Source organism: Chelmon rostratus, chromosome 6 (genome assembly GCF_017976325.1).
Source record: "Chelmon rostratus isolate fCheRos1 chromosome 6, fCheRos1.pri, whole genome shotgun sequence".
NCBI lineage: Eukaryota > Metazoa > Chordata > Actinopteri > Chaetodontiformes > Chaetodontidae > Chelmon > Chelmon rostratus.
The window spans coordinates 13,980,638-13,996,432 of record NC_055663.1 but is presented as its reverse complement, the minus strand read 5'-3'; the positions used below and the strand labels follow the sequence as shown (position 1 = coordinate 13,996,432).

General features: G+C 42.8%; 3 protein-coding genes and 1 non-coding gene across 16 annotated transcripts in view; 1 reads left to right on the top strand and 3 right to left on the bottom strand.

Moving 5' to 3' along the window:
- Positions 1-5,133, top strand: part of frmd4a (FERM domain containing 4A) — a 58,042-nt gene extending 52,909 nt beyond the window's left edge. For 4 of the 6 annotated variants that reach the window (XM_041938809.1, XM_041938810.1, XM_041938808.1 and 1 more), the window contains 2 exons: positions 417-519; positions 1,648-5,133. In XM_041938809.1, coding sequence (XP_041794743.1) covers positions 417-519; positions 1,648-1,750 — 206 coding nt within the window. In that variant the 3' untranslated portion in view covers positions 1,751-5,133. Of the gene's footprint in view, positions 1-416; positions 520-1,017; positions 1,090-1,647 lie in introns of all 6 variants that reach the window. The other 2 variants (XM_041938814.1, XM_041938811.1) reach the window with 1 other exon arrangement.
- On the bottom strand, positions 75-147 carry trnam-cau. The gene has a single exon. It is a non-coding gene; the product is annotated as a tRNA-Met (tRNA).
- A 2,050-nt stretch (positions 5,134-7,183) lies between the features above and the next one.
- si:dkey-30c15.13 (uncharacterized protein LOC558731 homolog) lies at positions 7,184-9,630 on the bottom strand. 3 transcript variants are annotated; one of them, XM_041938330.1, is made up of 7 exons: positions 9,454-9,630; positions 9,178-9,339; positions 8,972-9,082; positions 8,813-8,869; positions 8,615-8,725; positions 8,276-8,422; positions 7,184-8,014 (listed from the first exon to the last, which is right to left on the bottom strand). In XM_041938330.1, the coding sequence occupies exons 2-7, from the start codon at positions 9,337-9,339 to the stop codon at positions 7,964-7,966; spliced, it is 639 nt and encodes a 212-aa protein (XP_041794264.1). In that variant the 5' UTR covers positions 9,454-9,630; the 3' UTR covers positions 7,184-7,963. The 3 variants fall into 3 exon arrangements, with proteins under 3 accessions (XP_041794264.1, XP_041794263.1, XP_041794265.1); XM_041938329.1 differs by having other exon boundaries at positions 9,178-9,630; XM_041938331.1 differs by lacking the exon at positions 8,972-9,082 and having other exon boundaries at positions 9,178-9,630.
- A 136-nt stretch (positions 9,631-9,766) lies between these two features.
- LOC121607492 (B-cadherin-like) lies at positions 9,767-15,667 on the bottom strand. Of its 6 annotated transcripts, none has more exons than XM_041938322.1 (15): positions 15,359-15,667; positions 14,899-14,975; positions 14,654-14,803; positions 14,378-14,533; positions 14,130-14,271; positions 13,872-14,044; positions 13,665-13,793; positions 13,387-13,572; positions 13,050-13,294; positions 12,813-12,955; positions 12,490-12,714; positions 12,017-12,241; positions 11,787-11,920; positions 11,189-11,332; positions 9,767-11,046 (listed from the first exon to the last, which is right to left on the bottom strand). In XM_041938322.1, exons 1-15 carry the CDS (start codon positions 15,432-15,434, stop codon positions 10,795-10,797), a joined length of 2,457 nt encoding a protein of 818 aa, XP_041794256.1. In that variant the 5' UTR covers positions 15,435-15,667; the 3' UTR covers positions 9,767-10,794. The 6 variants fall into 6 exon arrangements, with proteins under 6 accessions (XP_041794256.1, XP_041794257.1, XP_041794254.1 ...); XM_041938323.1 differs by having other exon boundaries at positions 14,899-14,972; XM_041938320.1 differs by having other exon boundaries at positions 14,899-14,997; positions 15,372-15,667.
- Between the last annotated feature and the right edge of the window lie 128 nt (positions 15,668-15,795).

Below are 15,795 nucleotides of genomic sequence, written 5' to 3'. Positions count from 1 at the left end.
GACCTTAGACTGTCCCTGCTAATCTAGGTAAACAGACTGTGTTTACACAGTCTCAATCACAGAAAAAAAAAACTTGCCCCGTGTGAGGCTCGAACTCACGACCTTCAGATTATGAGACTGACGCGCTGCCTACTGCGCCAACGAGGCCTGTTTTTGAGTGTTTTGTGTGACATCAAACATGCGGCAAATGGTCTTTGTGTTACTGAGGCCACACACCCCTAACCCCATATGTGAAGCATAGTTGAAATTCCTTACTGTAGCCTCTATCATGTGTTGTCTGTGTGTGTATGTGTGTGTGTGTGTCTCTCCACTTATTGCTGTATGTGTGTATCTGTTTGTCGTGTCTCCCTGTCTGATGCTGCATGTGCTGTATCTCAATTAGCATTAGCACGACTAACTGTCAGTTTTGCCCATAGCTGCATCCCCTCACAGCCAGAGGAGTATGACGCCCTCCAGTGAACACGCAGCCACCCCCACACCCCCCTGTAGCCCACAGCACATCCTCAACTGGCAAAGCGGGTAAGAGACCCACACTGCAGCAGATCAGGGTGACAAGATGTTTGCATATGAATTTACGTGAATTTGGCCCATACTGCATCTTGACTACTCAGCTTCTTCTCTCTTTAGTCTTTATCCAAACCTCACTCTAACCTCTTCAAGAGCTTTGACTGACTGTAACCGTGTCAGCTGGTATTGTTTTTCACTTTGTTGAACTAATCCCAAAGGATGATTTTCATGTGATCTTGGGCTCTATTTTGAAACCCTTTTTATACTCATAGTCAAATGATGTCACTCTTTTCATTCTGTTCTGCTGTTTGTGTTAATGTGTCACTCACTGCATCTTTGTTCCTTGTGTCTTCACTCTGTTTTTCCTGTCATCTCTTACACCCTCTGATCACCGTCTTTGCTCTGGAAAATTCTCCTATTCCCTAATATTTGTCATTTCTTTCTCGTCTGTCTCTTTCTGTCTGTACTAACCCTCCTTTCGTTGTGTGTGTGTCCTCTCTCCTGGTTTAGAGGCACAGCAGACAGCTCTCCTACTGAGGACGTCTGTCAGTCTCCCCCTCAGCCCAGCTCTGACGCATAGAGGTACTGTCTGTGGTCTCGGCCTGCCAGTGGTCTAAAACTGCAGTGTACTGTTGGAAAAGCACAGCAGCAGCATAACAGAGGGAAAACTGCCCGATGCAAAAATATAATGTGACAGCATTGCCAAATTTACTCACAATCAGACTGTTGTTCATAGATGTCTGTCAGTACACAATTATAAAAGTGTAAACACTGATGCGACATGTTTACTAGTCACTTACATCGACTGTGGGGGCTGACAATCGGGAATGTGCACTTTTTCTTGCTCTTTGATGGTGGAGGTATCTGTGTCATGTACTCTTTCTCTGGCTGTATCTGTATCTGATCTCTGCATGTGCTCTGCTCTGTGGTCTGACACTGACACTGTGGCTAATTCCTGACAGGATTTACTAATAGAAATACTTCACCATCTGCTGTATGTGTTGTTACAGAGAACATTCTTTAACGATCAGTCAATCTCAAGAGCAGATAAACACTTGAAACCATGTAGATTATAGTATTTGGTTAACTTACCTTTTCTCTGAAGTCAGTCTTATCCTGGTCTTGTGTCATCCTCTGCAGGTCTTTCAGTGACAGCTGTTTTCTCAGCAGCCCCCTGTGTTCAGAGCTGGCAGATGTGCAGTGGTACGGACACGACAAGGCCAAACCTGGAACCCTGGTCTGAGACCTTCTTATAGGGGCCAGAAAAGTCCCATTGACCTCTCCTACTGCCTCTCCACTGTCCCTCACTACTACCCATCAACAACCAACAACCTCATCCTTAAGGCCCCACAAAAACCTTGCCCTGACGGGACTGGCGGACTGAACATGAGCCTCCCCTCTGCCCTCCATCCATCTCACCACCTCTTTATTATACCCCTCTGTCACAGCTCAGCTGGACAGGGACACGCTCACTGGGCTCCGATAAGAGCTGATTTCACAGGCCAGACTGAGAAATGCCACCTCAGCTGCTGAACTGTTGCTCTACAGCACCACAGAGGCTGTTCTTCACTCACCCTCAGTATACACGCAGTGGGTCGATGGGGGATGGAACAATGGGAAGAGAGAGCACACAAAGATATCAAACATTCAGCTCAAACTCAACAGAACCAACGTCGGCTATTCCAGGATCTGCTGTTTCATATCTCATCTTCAGTCCCTTAACCTTACCAACTCCAGTGCACTGCCGCCCAATCAGAGGATACCTGCTGGATTTGAGCCACCAGTTAAAAATCCATTTCCATGCCCAAATGAACTGTGCTGGAATTCATTATTCCCATCAGTGTTTGTCTTTTTTGGTTTATTTCTCCCTGCATATTTATAAAAAGAGAAGATGACACAGACTTTTAAAAAAATTAAAATCTGGATTAACAAACATTAAGATGACAAATTCAACTCCTCTCAGTTTAACCCACAACCAAAGACAACAACTGGATTGACTGGTCACACCAGGGTCCCTGGGCTTTTGCCCATGCAGAACAGTAACTGCAACTGTATGAGAGTGAATTCACAGTGACAGTATCAGGATGGTTCATGGGACTCTATCTGGGACATTGATGAGGACTATAGCAATAACAAACATTATACAAGTATATGAACTGGTTTGAATCTACAGAGTGAATTGAAGCAGGCTATTTTGCCATGTTCTCTGCCTTGTGATGTTTGGAGTAAAGAGTTATTAGTGCATCATAGGGAGAAGTTGGATTTGTGGTTATTGGGTTTGGCATTAATCTATGCTTATTTCAGTGACTTCATCATTCATGTTTATTTAATGTCTTTGGTCTTGACAAGATTTCTCTGTCCACAGCAGTTTGTTTGTCCATATGGTGCATTGTGATCAGTACTAAGACATTCTGATTCCACCTTTTCACATTTTCACTTTCACCCCCAAAAGTTAAAGATTGGCTGTTGACATCTGTTGGCGTTACTTGTGTTTGATATTGAGGCTGTTCAGTGATAAATCTCTACAGTGAATTATCTTTTTTTAATCACTAGTCTCTTCTTCCCCTTCGGACTTGGCTCTATACCAGTTCACACCATGCTGAGTATCTGTTGGTCCCTTTTGTAGCACTGTGTCTTCTCATCTTTTGGTCCGTCTCTTCAGCATGACAGGAGCATCCTGACTGAACACAGACTGTCTGAACTCTCAGTGCCGGCTTGAATACACACAGTGGCTGTCACAACACCTCATATAATGGGCACGCATGAGTGCAAGTTTATCAGTGCCAAACATGTTGGTGCTTTACATTTTTTACTGTAATTTAGCACTGAAAAAAGCTTCAAATCCCTTCACATCCCAGCGGTAAATCCCAGAGTCGCCGGAAGACACTCAGCAAGCTCCTCTATGATTTGGCATCATGTGTAGTAGAACTTACTCAAACATACATTGAAAAGCACAACAGTGTCTATTAGGGCTGGACCTACAATTAGTGTGTTAACGTTTTCCACTCTCGATATTTTAAGAATGAGTTGCATCAAAGATGCATAAGTGGTAACTGGAAGACCCACAGATGTGGTGTTACACAATAGTGCTCTTTTTATTAGTATATGGACAATTTCAGATTGCCGATAATTAATTCCCCACTGTCGGGGCAGAAGAGAAGCCATAGTCACAGCTGAAGCAAACAACTCTTTAACCCTTTCAAATGGAGAGAATTTTTTTTCTCACACATCAGAATCAACAATCAGATATTCAGAACAGGGTTAGAAAAGCACACCTGGTTTTGTAGGAAAGAAGGAGAACTCTGCATGATTTAGCTGTCCCTGAATCAGTGTACCTCATCTTCCCCTAATCAGAGTTACGTTGAATTTTTTGTTTCATTGTTGCACAAAATCTGAATTAGTCAGATGTTAATTTTGCTAAGATTATGACAAATTCTACATCTCATTGATAGAGCAAAGTGGCCATGTGATTTTTCAGTCTTGTAGCACCATTGTGTCTGGATATAAGGTATAACATGCTGTACGGCATGGGAGGAATGGAACGTATCTTACCCTGTCCCTCACAGTGCTGTGTTTCTTTTATGCACTATATGTAATCTGAAGGTTTAGCCCTCTCCCTGCATGGTTGGTGTTGTCCACCCATGCCTGGTCAAATTTCTTTTATCCGGGACTGGAACCAGCACTCCCTGGTTACCATCTCATAGGAGTTAATTACTCTAGCATATACAAGTCACTTATTAAGAGTACAAGTTTCAAAGTCTTTGCCCACCTTTTATATGCTAAAGACACAATCCCATGCATGTCCTGCAGATCCTCCTAAAGACAACAGACATTTAGAATCCGAATTCTGTAAGCTAGCATTAGCACCTCTTGGTACATAGTGTGTCCTTGCCCCCAGAAAGTCCCATTATGACCTTGTGGTAATCTCTGAGCCCGATGTGAAGAAGTGTGACAACCTGTCCCTCTGTAGCTCCAAACATACCATATTCTCTGTGCTCCATAGAAATGTATGAGGTTTTTGTAATACTCCAAGAGAAATGAACTAACTCTTTTATCAGTCTTTTCCTGTATGTACGGAGGGGCACTGTAAGGTTTTGTGGGGTTTTTAACATTCACATTCATTGTTTTAACAATGTTCCATTTTATATGAACCAGTATTGCTTTTTTTGTTTGTTTTGTTTTGTTTTTTTTTTTAGTTCTGACATTGTAACAACCCCTTCAGGTGCTACAAAATGACCAGTTACTGCTTTGTCACGTAGGATCTAGACATCTCTTCATTGTTATCAATAGATTCAATACCAGATGTGCAAAATGAAGCTTATTTTAACAGACAGTTTAATAGTAGAACACTTCCCCTACCAGACAATAGAGCATGTAACTTGATTTTACCAGTTCTGTTCAACTGTAACAATACATTAAAGGTGTTGTAGAAAAAATGTGGAATTGATAAAAAAAAAACTGAATTCCACAGTTAATTTATTCTTTTTTCTATTAAAAATTTGTATAGTAACTTTACATTTTTCAAAACTGTGTTGTTGGACATTGATGATGAATTTTCAAGGTGAGAAGCCGTGGTGGTTCTTCAGAGAAAGAAAAATAAATTATTGATGAATGTTCTCAAGATTACGCCTTTTGTCTGTTTTTTTTTTCTTTTTCTCTCTCTTCCGGCTTTTAAAATCAAAAACATGAAGTCATGTAGTCACTCACTCTCAGTTGGCTCACATCAAATCCCTCCAGGCCCTCCTGCTGAAAGGTCAGAGTATCAGTCAGACTTATCAAAGGGAATCCCCACATGTACTCACCACTTCCACTCCGCCGGACACACTCGCTCTCTTGTCATCACATCCAGGCCTCAGTCACTTCCCTCTTACACTCTGGCCTCTTAGAGAAGGAGAAGGAGGATTTCCTGTGGATTCAAAAGGAAGAAACACTCCAAAGATAAAAGATATTACTCATCACCCAGCAGCAGAGTACAAGATTAAACAGCTGCACAAATGCATCCTGGCAGGTTTTTTCCTTCCACATATTTTACCAGCTTTGACTTGCATGCCACTATGCCACATGGTCTGCTGCCAGCTCAGATCACACCGAACAATCTTCCTTCGCGTAAATGCAGCATGGAACCATTCAAACGTACTGGCAGGACATGCAGACATCCGAACAAATGGATTGTTTGTGCGACTTAACATGTGCACTCATATAAGGAAATACTAGCTACACAGCCAGCAAGCACACACAAACAGTAGTTGGGACACTTAACCACACAGAGAGGCGGTTTCTACCAGAGAAATCAGCTGTCCCTTTCTGTGAGGACACACAACCTCATCATCCTGCTTCTTTTATTCTCCGTCTGTGTCCATTTACTAATGAATCCCATGTTCGTCTTTGTACTCATTGTGTTCCCATAGCAGCTCTCCCAACCAGGCAACAGCTGGAAGCTGTTAGCCAGACATGCCGTGAGAAACTAGCTCCTCTGTGATTTTTTTCACTCACACAAGCCTGTTTGTGTGTGTGTATGTGTGTGCGTGCATGTTTGATTCCTATAGGAGTAGTGTATGACCTTGCTTTATGTTCTTAATGAAATCCTCCATCATTTTACATACTCAAACACACCACACCCCTCACTGTGTCGGTACTCGGTGTACTTTTGGACATCTATCTTTGTGAGGACCAGTTTTAGTTTTCGACTGTAAAAGTGAGGATATTTTTGCATCATTATGCCATTCTGTTACATCTGTCAAGGCGCTGCTGTAGGGCTGGGCCTTGGTTTTAAGGTTGGGGGGCAGGTCCTTCATAAATATCTGCCTGGGAAATTAGGATCAGTCAACAGCACATTTATTTACACCCAGAGATCATTTGATGAAAACAGTGGATTCACAGTCTACACATCGCAATGTTATTCTCACACAGTTGACAGTGTTTACATTTTAAAGAAAAGATGACCACACGCTAAACTGCAATGATTTTAATACAGACATTTTGATGCTTGGTCTCAGTACAAGAGTGAGCTATAGTGTTATGCATATGTCCATCCCATACCTGATGTACAATATAGATCCTCATAGCTACGGTACGGTTAATCAGAATTCTCTCTTTATTGTAAATTGACATCTGGTACATTCTTACACCTGTTTATGTTTTTCTGTGAATATAAGTGCATAGATAGACTTACTAAAGAGGAGCTAAAGAGGACAAAGATGAGGAAGGCTACTGGCCCTGATGGCACCAGCTCCAGACTGCTCAGGGATTGTGCAGATCAGCTCTGTGGAGTTGTTCAGCACATCTTCAACTTGAGCCTCAGCCTGGAGAGAGTTCCTGACCTGTGGAAAACTTCCTGTGTGGTTCCAGTGCCAAAGACTGTGTATCCCAGGGAGCCCAACCACTTCAGGCCTGTAGCCTTAACTTCCCACCTGATGAAGACACTGGAGTGGATTATACTTTACCATCTTCGTCACCTGGTGGGCAGCGAGCTGGGCCCCCTACAGTTCGCATACCGACCAGGCATTGGTGTGGAAGACGCCATCATCTACCTGCTCCATCGCTCTCTTTCCCACCTGGAGAGCACTGGTAACACAGTGAGGATCTTGTTTTTTGACTTCTCCAGTGCTTTCAACACGATCCAGCCATCACTGCTGAGGGGGAGGCTGGAAAGTGCCTGAGTAGACTGTCACCTGGCTACATGGACCATCAGCTACCTCACCAACAGACCACAGTTACATATTTTTTATGTATTTTTGCTACATATTTTTTTTTGTTTTATATTGTCAAATTCCATTTCACTGTTAAACAATTAAAGTGTGTCTATTGGTGTCAAAATATAAACTGATCGAAATGTTCACACATTCTCTTGCACCTAGTGCGCAGTCAGCAGACAACTCTTACTTGTTCAAATCTTTACATTTGGCAGCTGAAGAGAAACAGTTTCATCCTCTAACACCGAGATTTATAGGTCAGACTGTAAAACATTTCAAATCAGTTGCAATGCTGCCCTCTAGTGCTGGTCACTGAGCAGCATCTGTGAAAGTCGTGAAAACTATCAGCAGTTTTACAAATGCTCTGTCAAATAATGACAATTTTTCAGCTGTTAAAACATGCATTAATTTAGCTTTATAATTATAATATGCATAATTATTATAATAAGTTATTTCTGCGTGTTGTCTACACCATTGCTTGTTTAACATGCTGTTTATTTTGGGCGATGTTTTAACTTTGCTGTTGCACTTTGTTTGGAGGAAGTGTATTTCAAGTTTTTGCGAATCCCAAAGCAGAAGTGATACCAAGCCATCAGTCAGGTGACATTACATCATTTCACAATCTCTAGAACAATTTCCTCAATCGGGATTGCACAAGCCATTCATAGCAATACAGACCCTGATCATCAACAACAGTAACTGTTTCTAAAAGTTTATACAACACGGTGTGCAAGCAGGAGTGTGTTGTTTCAGAGCTTTGAGCTTCACAGACTGAATTCCACTTGTTCCAGTTGTTGGTTGGTTTCCTCTGGATCCTGCCCAGAAAAAATAGCGACAAAAAAAACCCCATTCAATCAGACTCTATTAAATTCAACAATCTACGACTGACCCTGCTTTTTAAATTTTGTATTGTACATTTAATAAACCACAGAATCATCATCACAGCAAATCTGCTGACAGAGTTCAACTCAAAAGAGCATTCCAATGAACTGGAAATGACTAAAGTAGCTGAGTTCATTTTAAACCATTGTCTCTCTTCTGGCCAGGCTATTCTGCATATCATCTACAATGCTTACCTCTGAGAGGCGGCTGTAGGTCTGAGCATGGCGAGGACTGTAACGACGCAGGCCTCTCCAGGACAGGAAAATTATGTAGAGTGACGCCAGAAAACACTTTACAGAAAATGCTATGGAGCTTCCCCTTGCAACATATGAACCAACACGCTGGTGAGAGGATATTCACGGGGAAAGGGTGAGGAGGACAGTTCACTCACAGGACTCAAATCACATTTTATTTCTACACAATCACTTTATAAAACTAGAAGCTGAAACAAGCTTTTCATAATAGTTACACCTTTACACAGTCTCAGTGTTATAGCTGAATGTGAAACTGTACCTATAGGATTGCAGACTTGCCTGTTGGTTTGTGCTGAGTGCGACAGGGTGTGTAGAGCGGAGGCTGTTGGCCAGGAGAGCAGAGAAGCCAAGCAGCAGACTACAGACATTCAGAGCCATCAGAGCGATGATCTGTTTATGATCAATGCGAAATTAAGAGAGGCAGCACGTCACATAAGCAAAAGAGCCACATAAGAAATTATTACTCAAAGCATTTACCTTTAATTTACTAGCTTTCCTCTGCACCTCTATTGCCAGACACCCAGCAACCATATACTGAAACAAGACAAACAGTTATGAGCCAGCGTTTGACCCCCTCTCCTCCCATCTGAAAGATTTGCACTGAGCGTTTAGCAGTCGAAGCAGATGTGGACTCACAAATAGGCTTGACCACACTGGAGTTGTCATGGAGATAGAGCAGTTATACCTCACACATGCATATGTGACTGTGGTTAGTATGCAAGCTAAGGCACTGATGATCTGCACCACCTGTGGGGAAACACAGGCAGCAGGCTGACACTTTAAAAGCTTAAAAAACTATGTCAACCAACAGTTTGGACAAGAACAAGAAAGTAACATCTCACCCCAGCAACTAGAAGTCTGGTGTTCACCACAGTCCCAAACCAACGATGGATCCTGGCATCAATTACCCCCCCATGCCTGGTAACCTGGGTCAGCTGGCGGGTTGAGGGCGTCTCTTTAAAAAACACTTGGTACAGCCCCTCCTGAAACATGTTCTGCGTCATCTGTCGTGAAAGAAAAAAGTAACTTACAGGAAAACAAAATGGATGTTTAAAAAGCGCGCACACACACATTTTTGATTCAGATGTCACACTTGATTTCAGTCTGTGGCCACGTACCTTCCTCAAATGTTGAAAAGCTTTAACTCATTTATCCATGGGACCTCGTGCAGCTAACTGAAAGAGGAAACATTTAAACACATAGTTTTTCTCACTGCTGTTGTCATTCCGTAGTGTAGAGCATTAAATCCACAGGGTCAAGGTTCGCTTGAGTTGGATGATAATGTATGGTCAAAGTCCACTCTTGGTGAAGTGATTCAGGGCCATCACTGGCCATGACTAAAGCTTATCAGCCGAGACAGTGCTTACTTACTTACAAGCATCAGAGGACTAGTTTCATTTTGGAGACTTTCTTACTTCAACTTCACCAAGCTTACAAGTAAAAAATGATTTTATTTGTGAGGCAAAATTTGAGCACACTCTAAAAAAAAGTTTTTAACAATCAAATAAAATGAAACGAAAACAAAAGGGACCACAAACGGATGTTAAAAACACACAATAAGATGTTATGAGGAACATAAGAGGGTAAAGGCATCAAATAAAAGGAGATAAAAAAGAATTGGATTGCAAAGAGAGTCCGGATCAGCGTCTCATTTACATATGAAGAAGTAGAAAAATATACTGGAATTACAAATAATATTATTAAGAGGGAGCATGAAATTTGAAAATATTAGAGGACCTTTGATCCAGCCATGAGGAACTCCACAGGTAATATGCTGATCAAAGAGAGAGTAGCATTCTCTGCACAAATGCATTTTTACTCATTTTAATTGTATCACTGCATCATTCTAAGTTAATTGTTAACAAATTTCTTCATACATGCTGAAGTCTAACGTTAATGCCCTATGAGCACCGCCACAAGTCTGCCAATACACTAAGCTGTGTGCTATGAGCACAGTAACCAACTCCATCCCATCAAGCATCGTCCGATTTTAGCTTTATGAAAAGCAGCTTTGAGTAAGCTGAAACTTAGGATTCCAGTAAAATTAGTGAGTCAAGCTGTTGCTCATTAACACCAGAGTAAAAAAAGTTTACTGTTGTTTGTGCAATCAGATTTTGGCATAAAAGAAGTGTAACAATAATATGACATCATGCAGACAATCGTGTGTGGATCATTTGATATTTATAGCTTGAGAGATGCTTTAAAATATCAAACTATTAACTGTAGTTTAGCTTGTTAATGTCATTGTTTACCAGCAGATTCCAGCAACAGGCCAGTGCAATGAACAAGCCAGGAAAGGTAATACAGACACATGAACAGAGTACAAGCATCTCCCGTCACAGACTGCAACCCAGTCTGAAGACAGCCACAGAGGGCAGCAGAAAGAGGACACACAGCACTCGGAGGACCTTGAGCAGATGGACATAAACTTGGAGGATCTATAAATACATGGGGGCACGTCAGACCCATTCTGTTTTTCCTGGCAGTGTTTCTGTGTCGTCGTCCTCCTCTATCCCGCCTGTGTACAGGTCAGCCAGCCTGCTGAAACGCGGCCCCCAAAGGCCAAGGCTCTGAAAGCCCTGCTCCTCATTTGAATCTGAGGAGTTGATGGAACTGAGAGAAGCCGCCTCGGAGCCAACGCCCTCATAGTCAAACACCAGGAGACAGTCATAGGGAGGAGCTGTGGGGTCACTGTCGGCAACATGCAGGTTCTGCAGGGGAACCAAGGAAACATTGTAGAGTTATGGCGCTCAGAAATGTACAATAACAGATACACACGTGTATATACCAAAGATATTCTTGCAAACATCCAACACAGGTGGGTCTTATATATAAAAATTTGACATCACTCGCATCATCAAGGAATTTGCCAATCTCTTCATTGGCTTGGAGTTGTAGGCGGTAGCATGGGTGGTTCTGGGCAGCAGGAAACACTTCAGTGCAGAAGACTTCAGGATGGTCATCAAGCCCTCTGCGGAGCTGGCTCAGGTCATACTCCTGCAGGAAAAAGGAAGAGGAAAACAGACCTTCAGTCATTTGCTAATATCCCACTGAAACAATTCTCACATACAATATAGAGCAGCCGTTTGTTCCTGACTTCAGCATGACTCAGGGTTTCAGTTTCACAGCATCTGCTGCTTTATCTTCTGCTGCAGTGGCGTTTGAGCCCAGCTGTCTGAGCCAAAAAGCAAAACTGTTACAGTGTGAGTGGCTTTCACTCACTGTGTGTAACTTTCACCAACTGTATTCAGGCTTATTAAGGCTTTTTCCTTTGGGTCACTTCAGATAAAACTGGTTTAGGGCAAAATGATTTTAGGTCCAAGTGTGATGAGAATAGAGAGCGAGGCCCTTACTACTATGACTCCTGTCACTTTAAGGCTTATAGAAGATTTCTGTAATCCAATGGTATCCAATATGTGATAACAACTACATGAAAACCTCCTGCTCCTACCCGGTCCTCTTCTCCTCCCCCCTCCTCGTTGTAGCAGAAGATATTTTCTCTGGGTAGGTCTCCGAGAAGAGGGCCATCCTTCTCTGACCTCCTCTTCCTCCATCTCACCAACAACAGCAGCAGCAGGAGCAGTACTGCAATCAACAGAAGCATCTGAGCAATTAAGAACAGAACAAGTGACCCAAAACAAATATATGGCATTGGGTGAATGGGAGAGGCCTGCTGCATACACAGGAGACTGAAAATTGCTCCCAGAACTGAGGTCGTGAGAGAAGGACTGAGGAGACGAGGGGCAGAACGGGGCATGAAGCAGGTGGAGACGGCCCCTTGACATTGGCACACTTCTACTTCCAGTGTGCTGTCTTGGTAGAGCATGCCAACATCATAGATACGCATCAGCACATAATACTCCCCAGGTGACAACTCCCGTTTGGGGGCCAGGGCTGCCACGTTGCCTGCAAGATGGAAAAAGATGCGGAATTAATGCTCGAGGAGTGCTTGGTTTGAGTTTTGAGTGAATATTCGTTTATGCGCATGTGTCACAGACAGCCAGACTTGCTCTGTCACATTACAGCTATATTTTCAACTAACACAGCATGTAAATAAAATGCTGCAACTTTGCAAGACTGGAGCAGCAGCTGTCATTTGAATGACTACATTTTGTCACAGGGTGTGTACTGTTTACTGTCCTGAGCTCTCTTACTTGTGGAATTGGCACTAATAGTCCAGTTGATCCTGTGCTCTCCTTGAAGCTCCACAGTAAACGGTCCAGCGTGACCTGGTCCGTCAAGGTCCACAACATCAAGCAGTGCAGGAGAAGGGTCGCTGTTGCATAGGCTGGCTTTCCTCTGCTTGATCACAGGACGATGGTCATTCACATCTAATAAACTCACTAATAGAGTGCCTGTCCCTGTAGCTGGGACAGTATCTAGAGGAATAAACAGATGAGGACTTATCGTTCAGGCAGGTAAATGGGAAAGAAGGCTGCGACAGTGTTGTCAGGTAAGACCAAAAGTATAAATTTACCATTGTCGGAAGCCAAAACTAGGACTGTGTATTTGCTGTCTTTGACATAGTGTGATTCTCTGTCCATGTTGCTTTTAACTTTGACTGATCCTGTGTCTTTATCAATACTCAGCCACCTGAAAGTGTCATTGTGTAGTTCATATCTGAAAGCAAGAGAAACAACCTGATTACAACTAAAACAGAATAGTACATACATACTGTGGCCATATGTAGGTAGTGTGTATGTGATATTACTACCTAACACTCTGTTTCCTGGCTGTGTCTGGGTCCTTCGCTCTGAGGTCAGTCACAGAACTCCCTACTTTTGCATCCTCTGAGATGCTTACATGGATCTGCGCTGGATGGAAAACAGGAGGCTCGTTCTTGTCCACGACAGCCACTGTGACCGTGGCCGTCGAGGTAGACACGGGCCCAGTAAACGGCACCTCGTTGGTCGCCACCACCAGCAGAGTAAAGACAGGACTGCTCTCAAAATCCAGATCCTTGGAAGAGATGGAGAGCAAGGAAGAAAATATGATGTGATCCACATGTCTGCACAAAGGCATGAAGACAAAATGGACAGATGTTTCCCAACCTTGGCTGTTCTGAGGATTCCCTCCATTTTGTTGGAGCCTGTGGTGATGTTGAAGTCTCCCCTCTCGTTGCCTTTGATTATTGAGTATTTGGTGTTGGCATTTGGAGAGCCCAACTCATCCTTGTCAGTGACCTTTAGTCTTATTACCTCCGCTCCAACCTCATTCTCAGGGACTGAAGTGGATATCTGGGGAAAAAGCAAGAAACTTTGCTGCATGCGGGTACAGATTAAGACTTATTTCTACATTATTGTGAAGTATTTGTGCATTTTTAACTCACAAATGTGGCAGTGAATAGCGGGGCATTATCATTGCTGTCAGTCACGCTAACGATAACAGTGCAGGTGGCGGTCAGCCCCTCCCCCTCCATATCAGCAGCTTCAATAATCAACTTGTACTCTGGCTGAATCTAACACAGGGAGGTGAGTTACAAAGGGAACAAGGGGGGAGAAAGTCTTGGAAAGAGCGGAATCGTGTTGTATATTACCTCTCTGTCCAGTCCATCTGCAATCACACTGATCATTCCACTCACGGGGTGTATGGCAAACATGTCCTCTTTGGGATTTTGAGGCACCTGGGCCTTTATCCTATACCTAATTATGGCATTGTTTGTCTGCGGGTCATCTTTATCCACTGCTGTTACCTTTATGATGGAGTCACCTGTTGAAGAAAACAATACAACAGTCACTGTTAGCACTTGAAATTCAGATTTTGGGAGGTAAAGTTTTCTGAATCTTTGCCTCACCAATCTCTGCGCTTTCACTCACTCCACCATATAAAGGGTTCTGAGTGAACATTGGTGCATTGTCATTCTGGTCGATGATGTTGATGATAAGCTCCATGGGCTCCTCAGCCTTAATGCCATCATTCAGTGCATGGGCCAACAGCTGTAACACACACCACATATATTCCAACAGCTACTGTGCATAAGGTTGAAAACACGGCAACGAGATCTAAGTGTAAAAAGCACTGTGTTTCTTTCTCTCAGCTCACGCTGTACTTAGCTGTCTTCTCCCTGTCAAGTGGCTGAGTCACATACAGCACCCCAGATCGCCGATCAACAGTGAAAAGACCCTCAGGGGGCTGATCAGCCCCTGGTCCACTGATCTTGTAGGTTATCGCCACCTTTTCCTCGTTGCTTGACTTGATCTGAAGTGCAATAACACAGATATTTCAGTCGAGGGGACTTCAGTCACAGCAAAATACATTTAGTGAAAAAGCATTCAAATTAGTTTAATTTGCTTATTTGCTTGATTTGACTGTAGTTACCTTCACCATGTATTTGGGATATGGACCCCTGTCATTCTCTGGAAAGTTAATTGCTGGAATAACCCACTCCCTCTTCATCCGTTTCAAACCGCCAGACAAGTGTGGAAGCTCCACAGTGGGGAGCTGCTCAAGGTCCGTATCAGAGCTGCTCTGTTTGAATCAGGACTCACCATGTCAAGTCAGAATTTTATTATTGCAATTGCATAAATCAAGTTTAAGAGCACAAAAACTATCTCTGAATTTACCTCTAGATTTTTGCTTCTTGGAGTCTCATTATTCGAGCAGTTGATTCTGTCATTTAAGCAGCATGGCTTCATTTCTGCTGTAGCCAGAAAGGGCAGACACTGAGGAACAAACATTATTGCAATGGGAGTGCAGTACTGCTGGGGTGTAGGAAGATCTTCAGATCAGAATAATTTAATTTAAACACATATTATGTGTTTTACTTCTCAGAAAAGAAAAACACAATAAGAGCTGTTCAGGCAGACCACAGATAAAAAACAATAAATTAAGCAAAAAAATGTATTTAGTGAAAGACAAAAGCCAATAAATAAATACACATTATTAATATAAAATGATATACAGGTGGGCTAAGCAATAAAGACAGTTTGCAGACTGTGGGAGGAATTAACAAGTTGTAATGAGCCAGTCACCACAAACACTACTGACTGTATAAGAAAAAACTTACCTTATTTCTCTACTCACTTTTAACACTCACCTGGACTTGGCACAGTAAAAAGAGCACTGTCAAAGTTCCGCTGCCCCCCATCATCTCCTTCATTATAGAAGACCTATTTATCCGTCCTCCGCCTTCACCGGACTGACCGTCTTGACTGGATCTGCTGCTTTGTTCCAATGGCAGCCCGCCAAGTTTGTGGCATTTACTAACCCTCCTTCCTGAGAGTTTTTCACCTTCAGAGTTCCCCAGTCAGTATGATTAACAGATCATCTTCCAGACTCACTATTTGTTCTTTTAACTGTCTGTGGCAACAGTAATCATGTGTTTACTGTGCTTTACTTTTCTTCTAACAATGCTGAGCAGTTTGATTTTATCAGTGAAAGGTTGGTGAAAAACAAAGAAGCTTAGAGGTGACCTCAAGCGCTGTCAGACACGCAGGTGTGTGTTTATGCACTTCCCACTC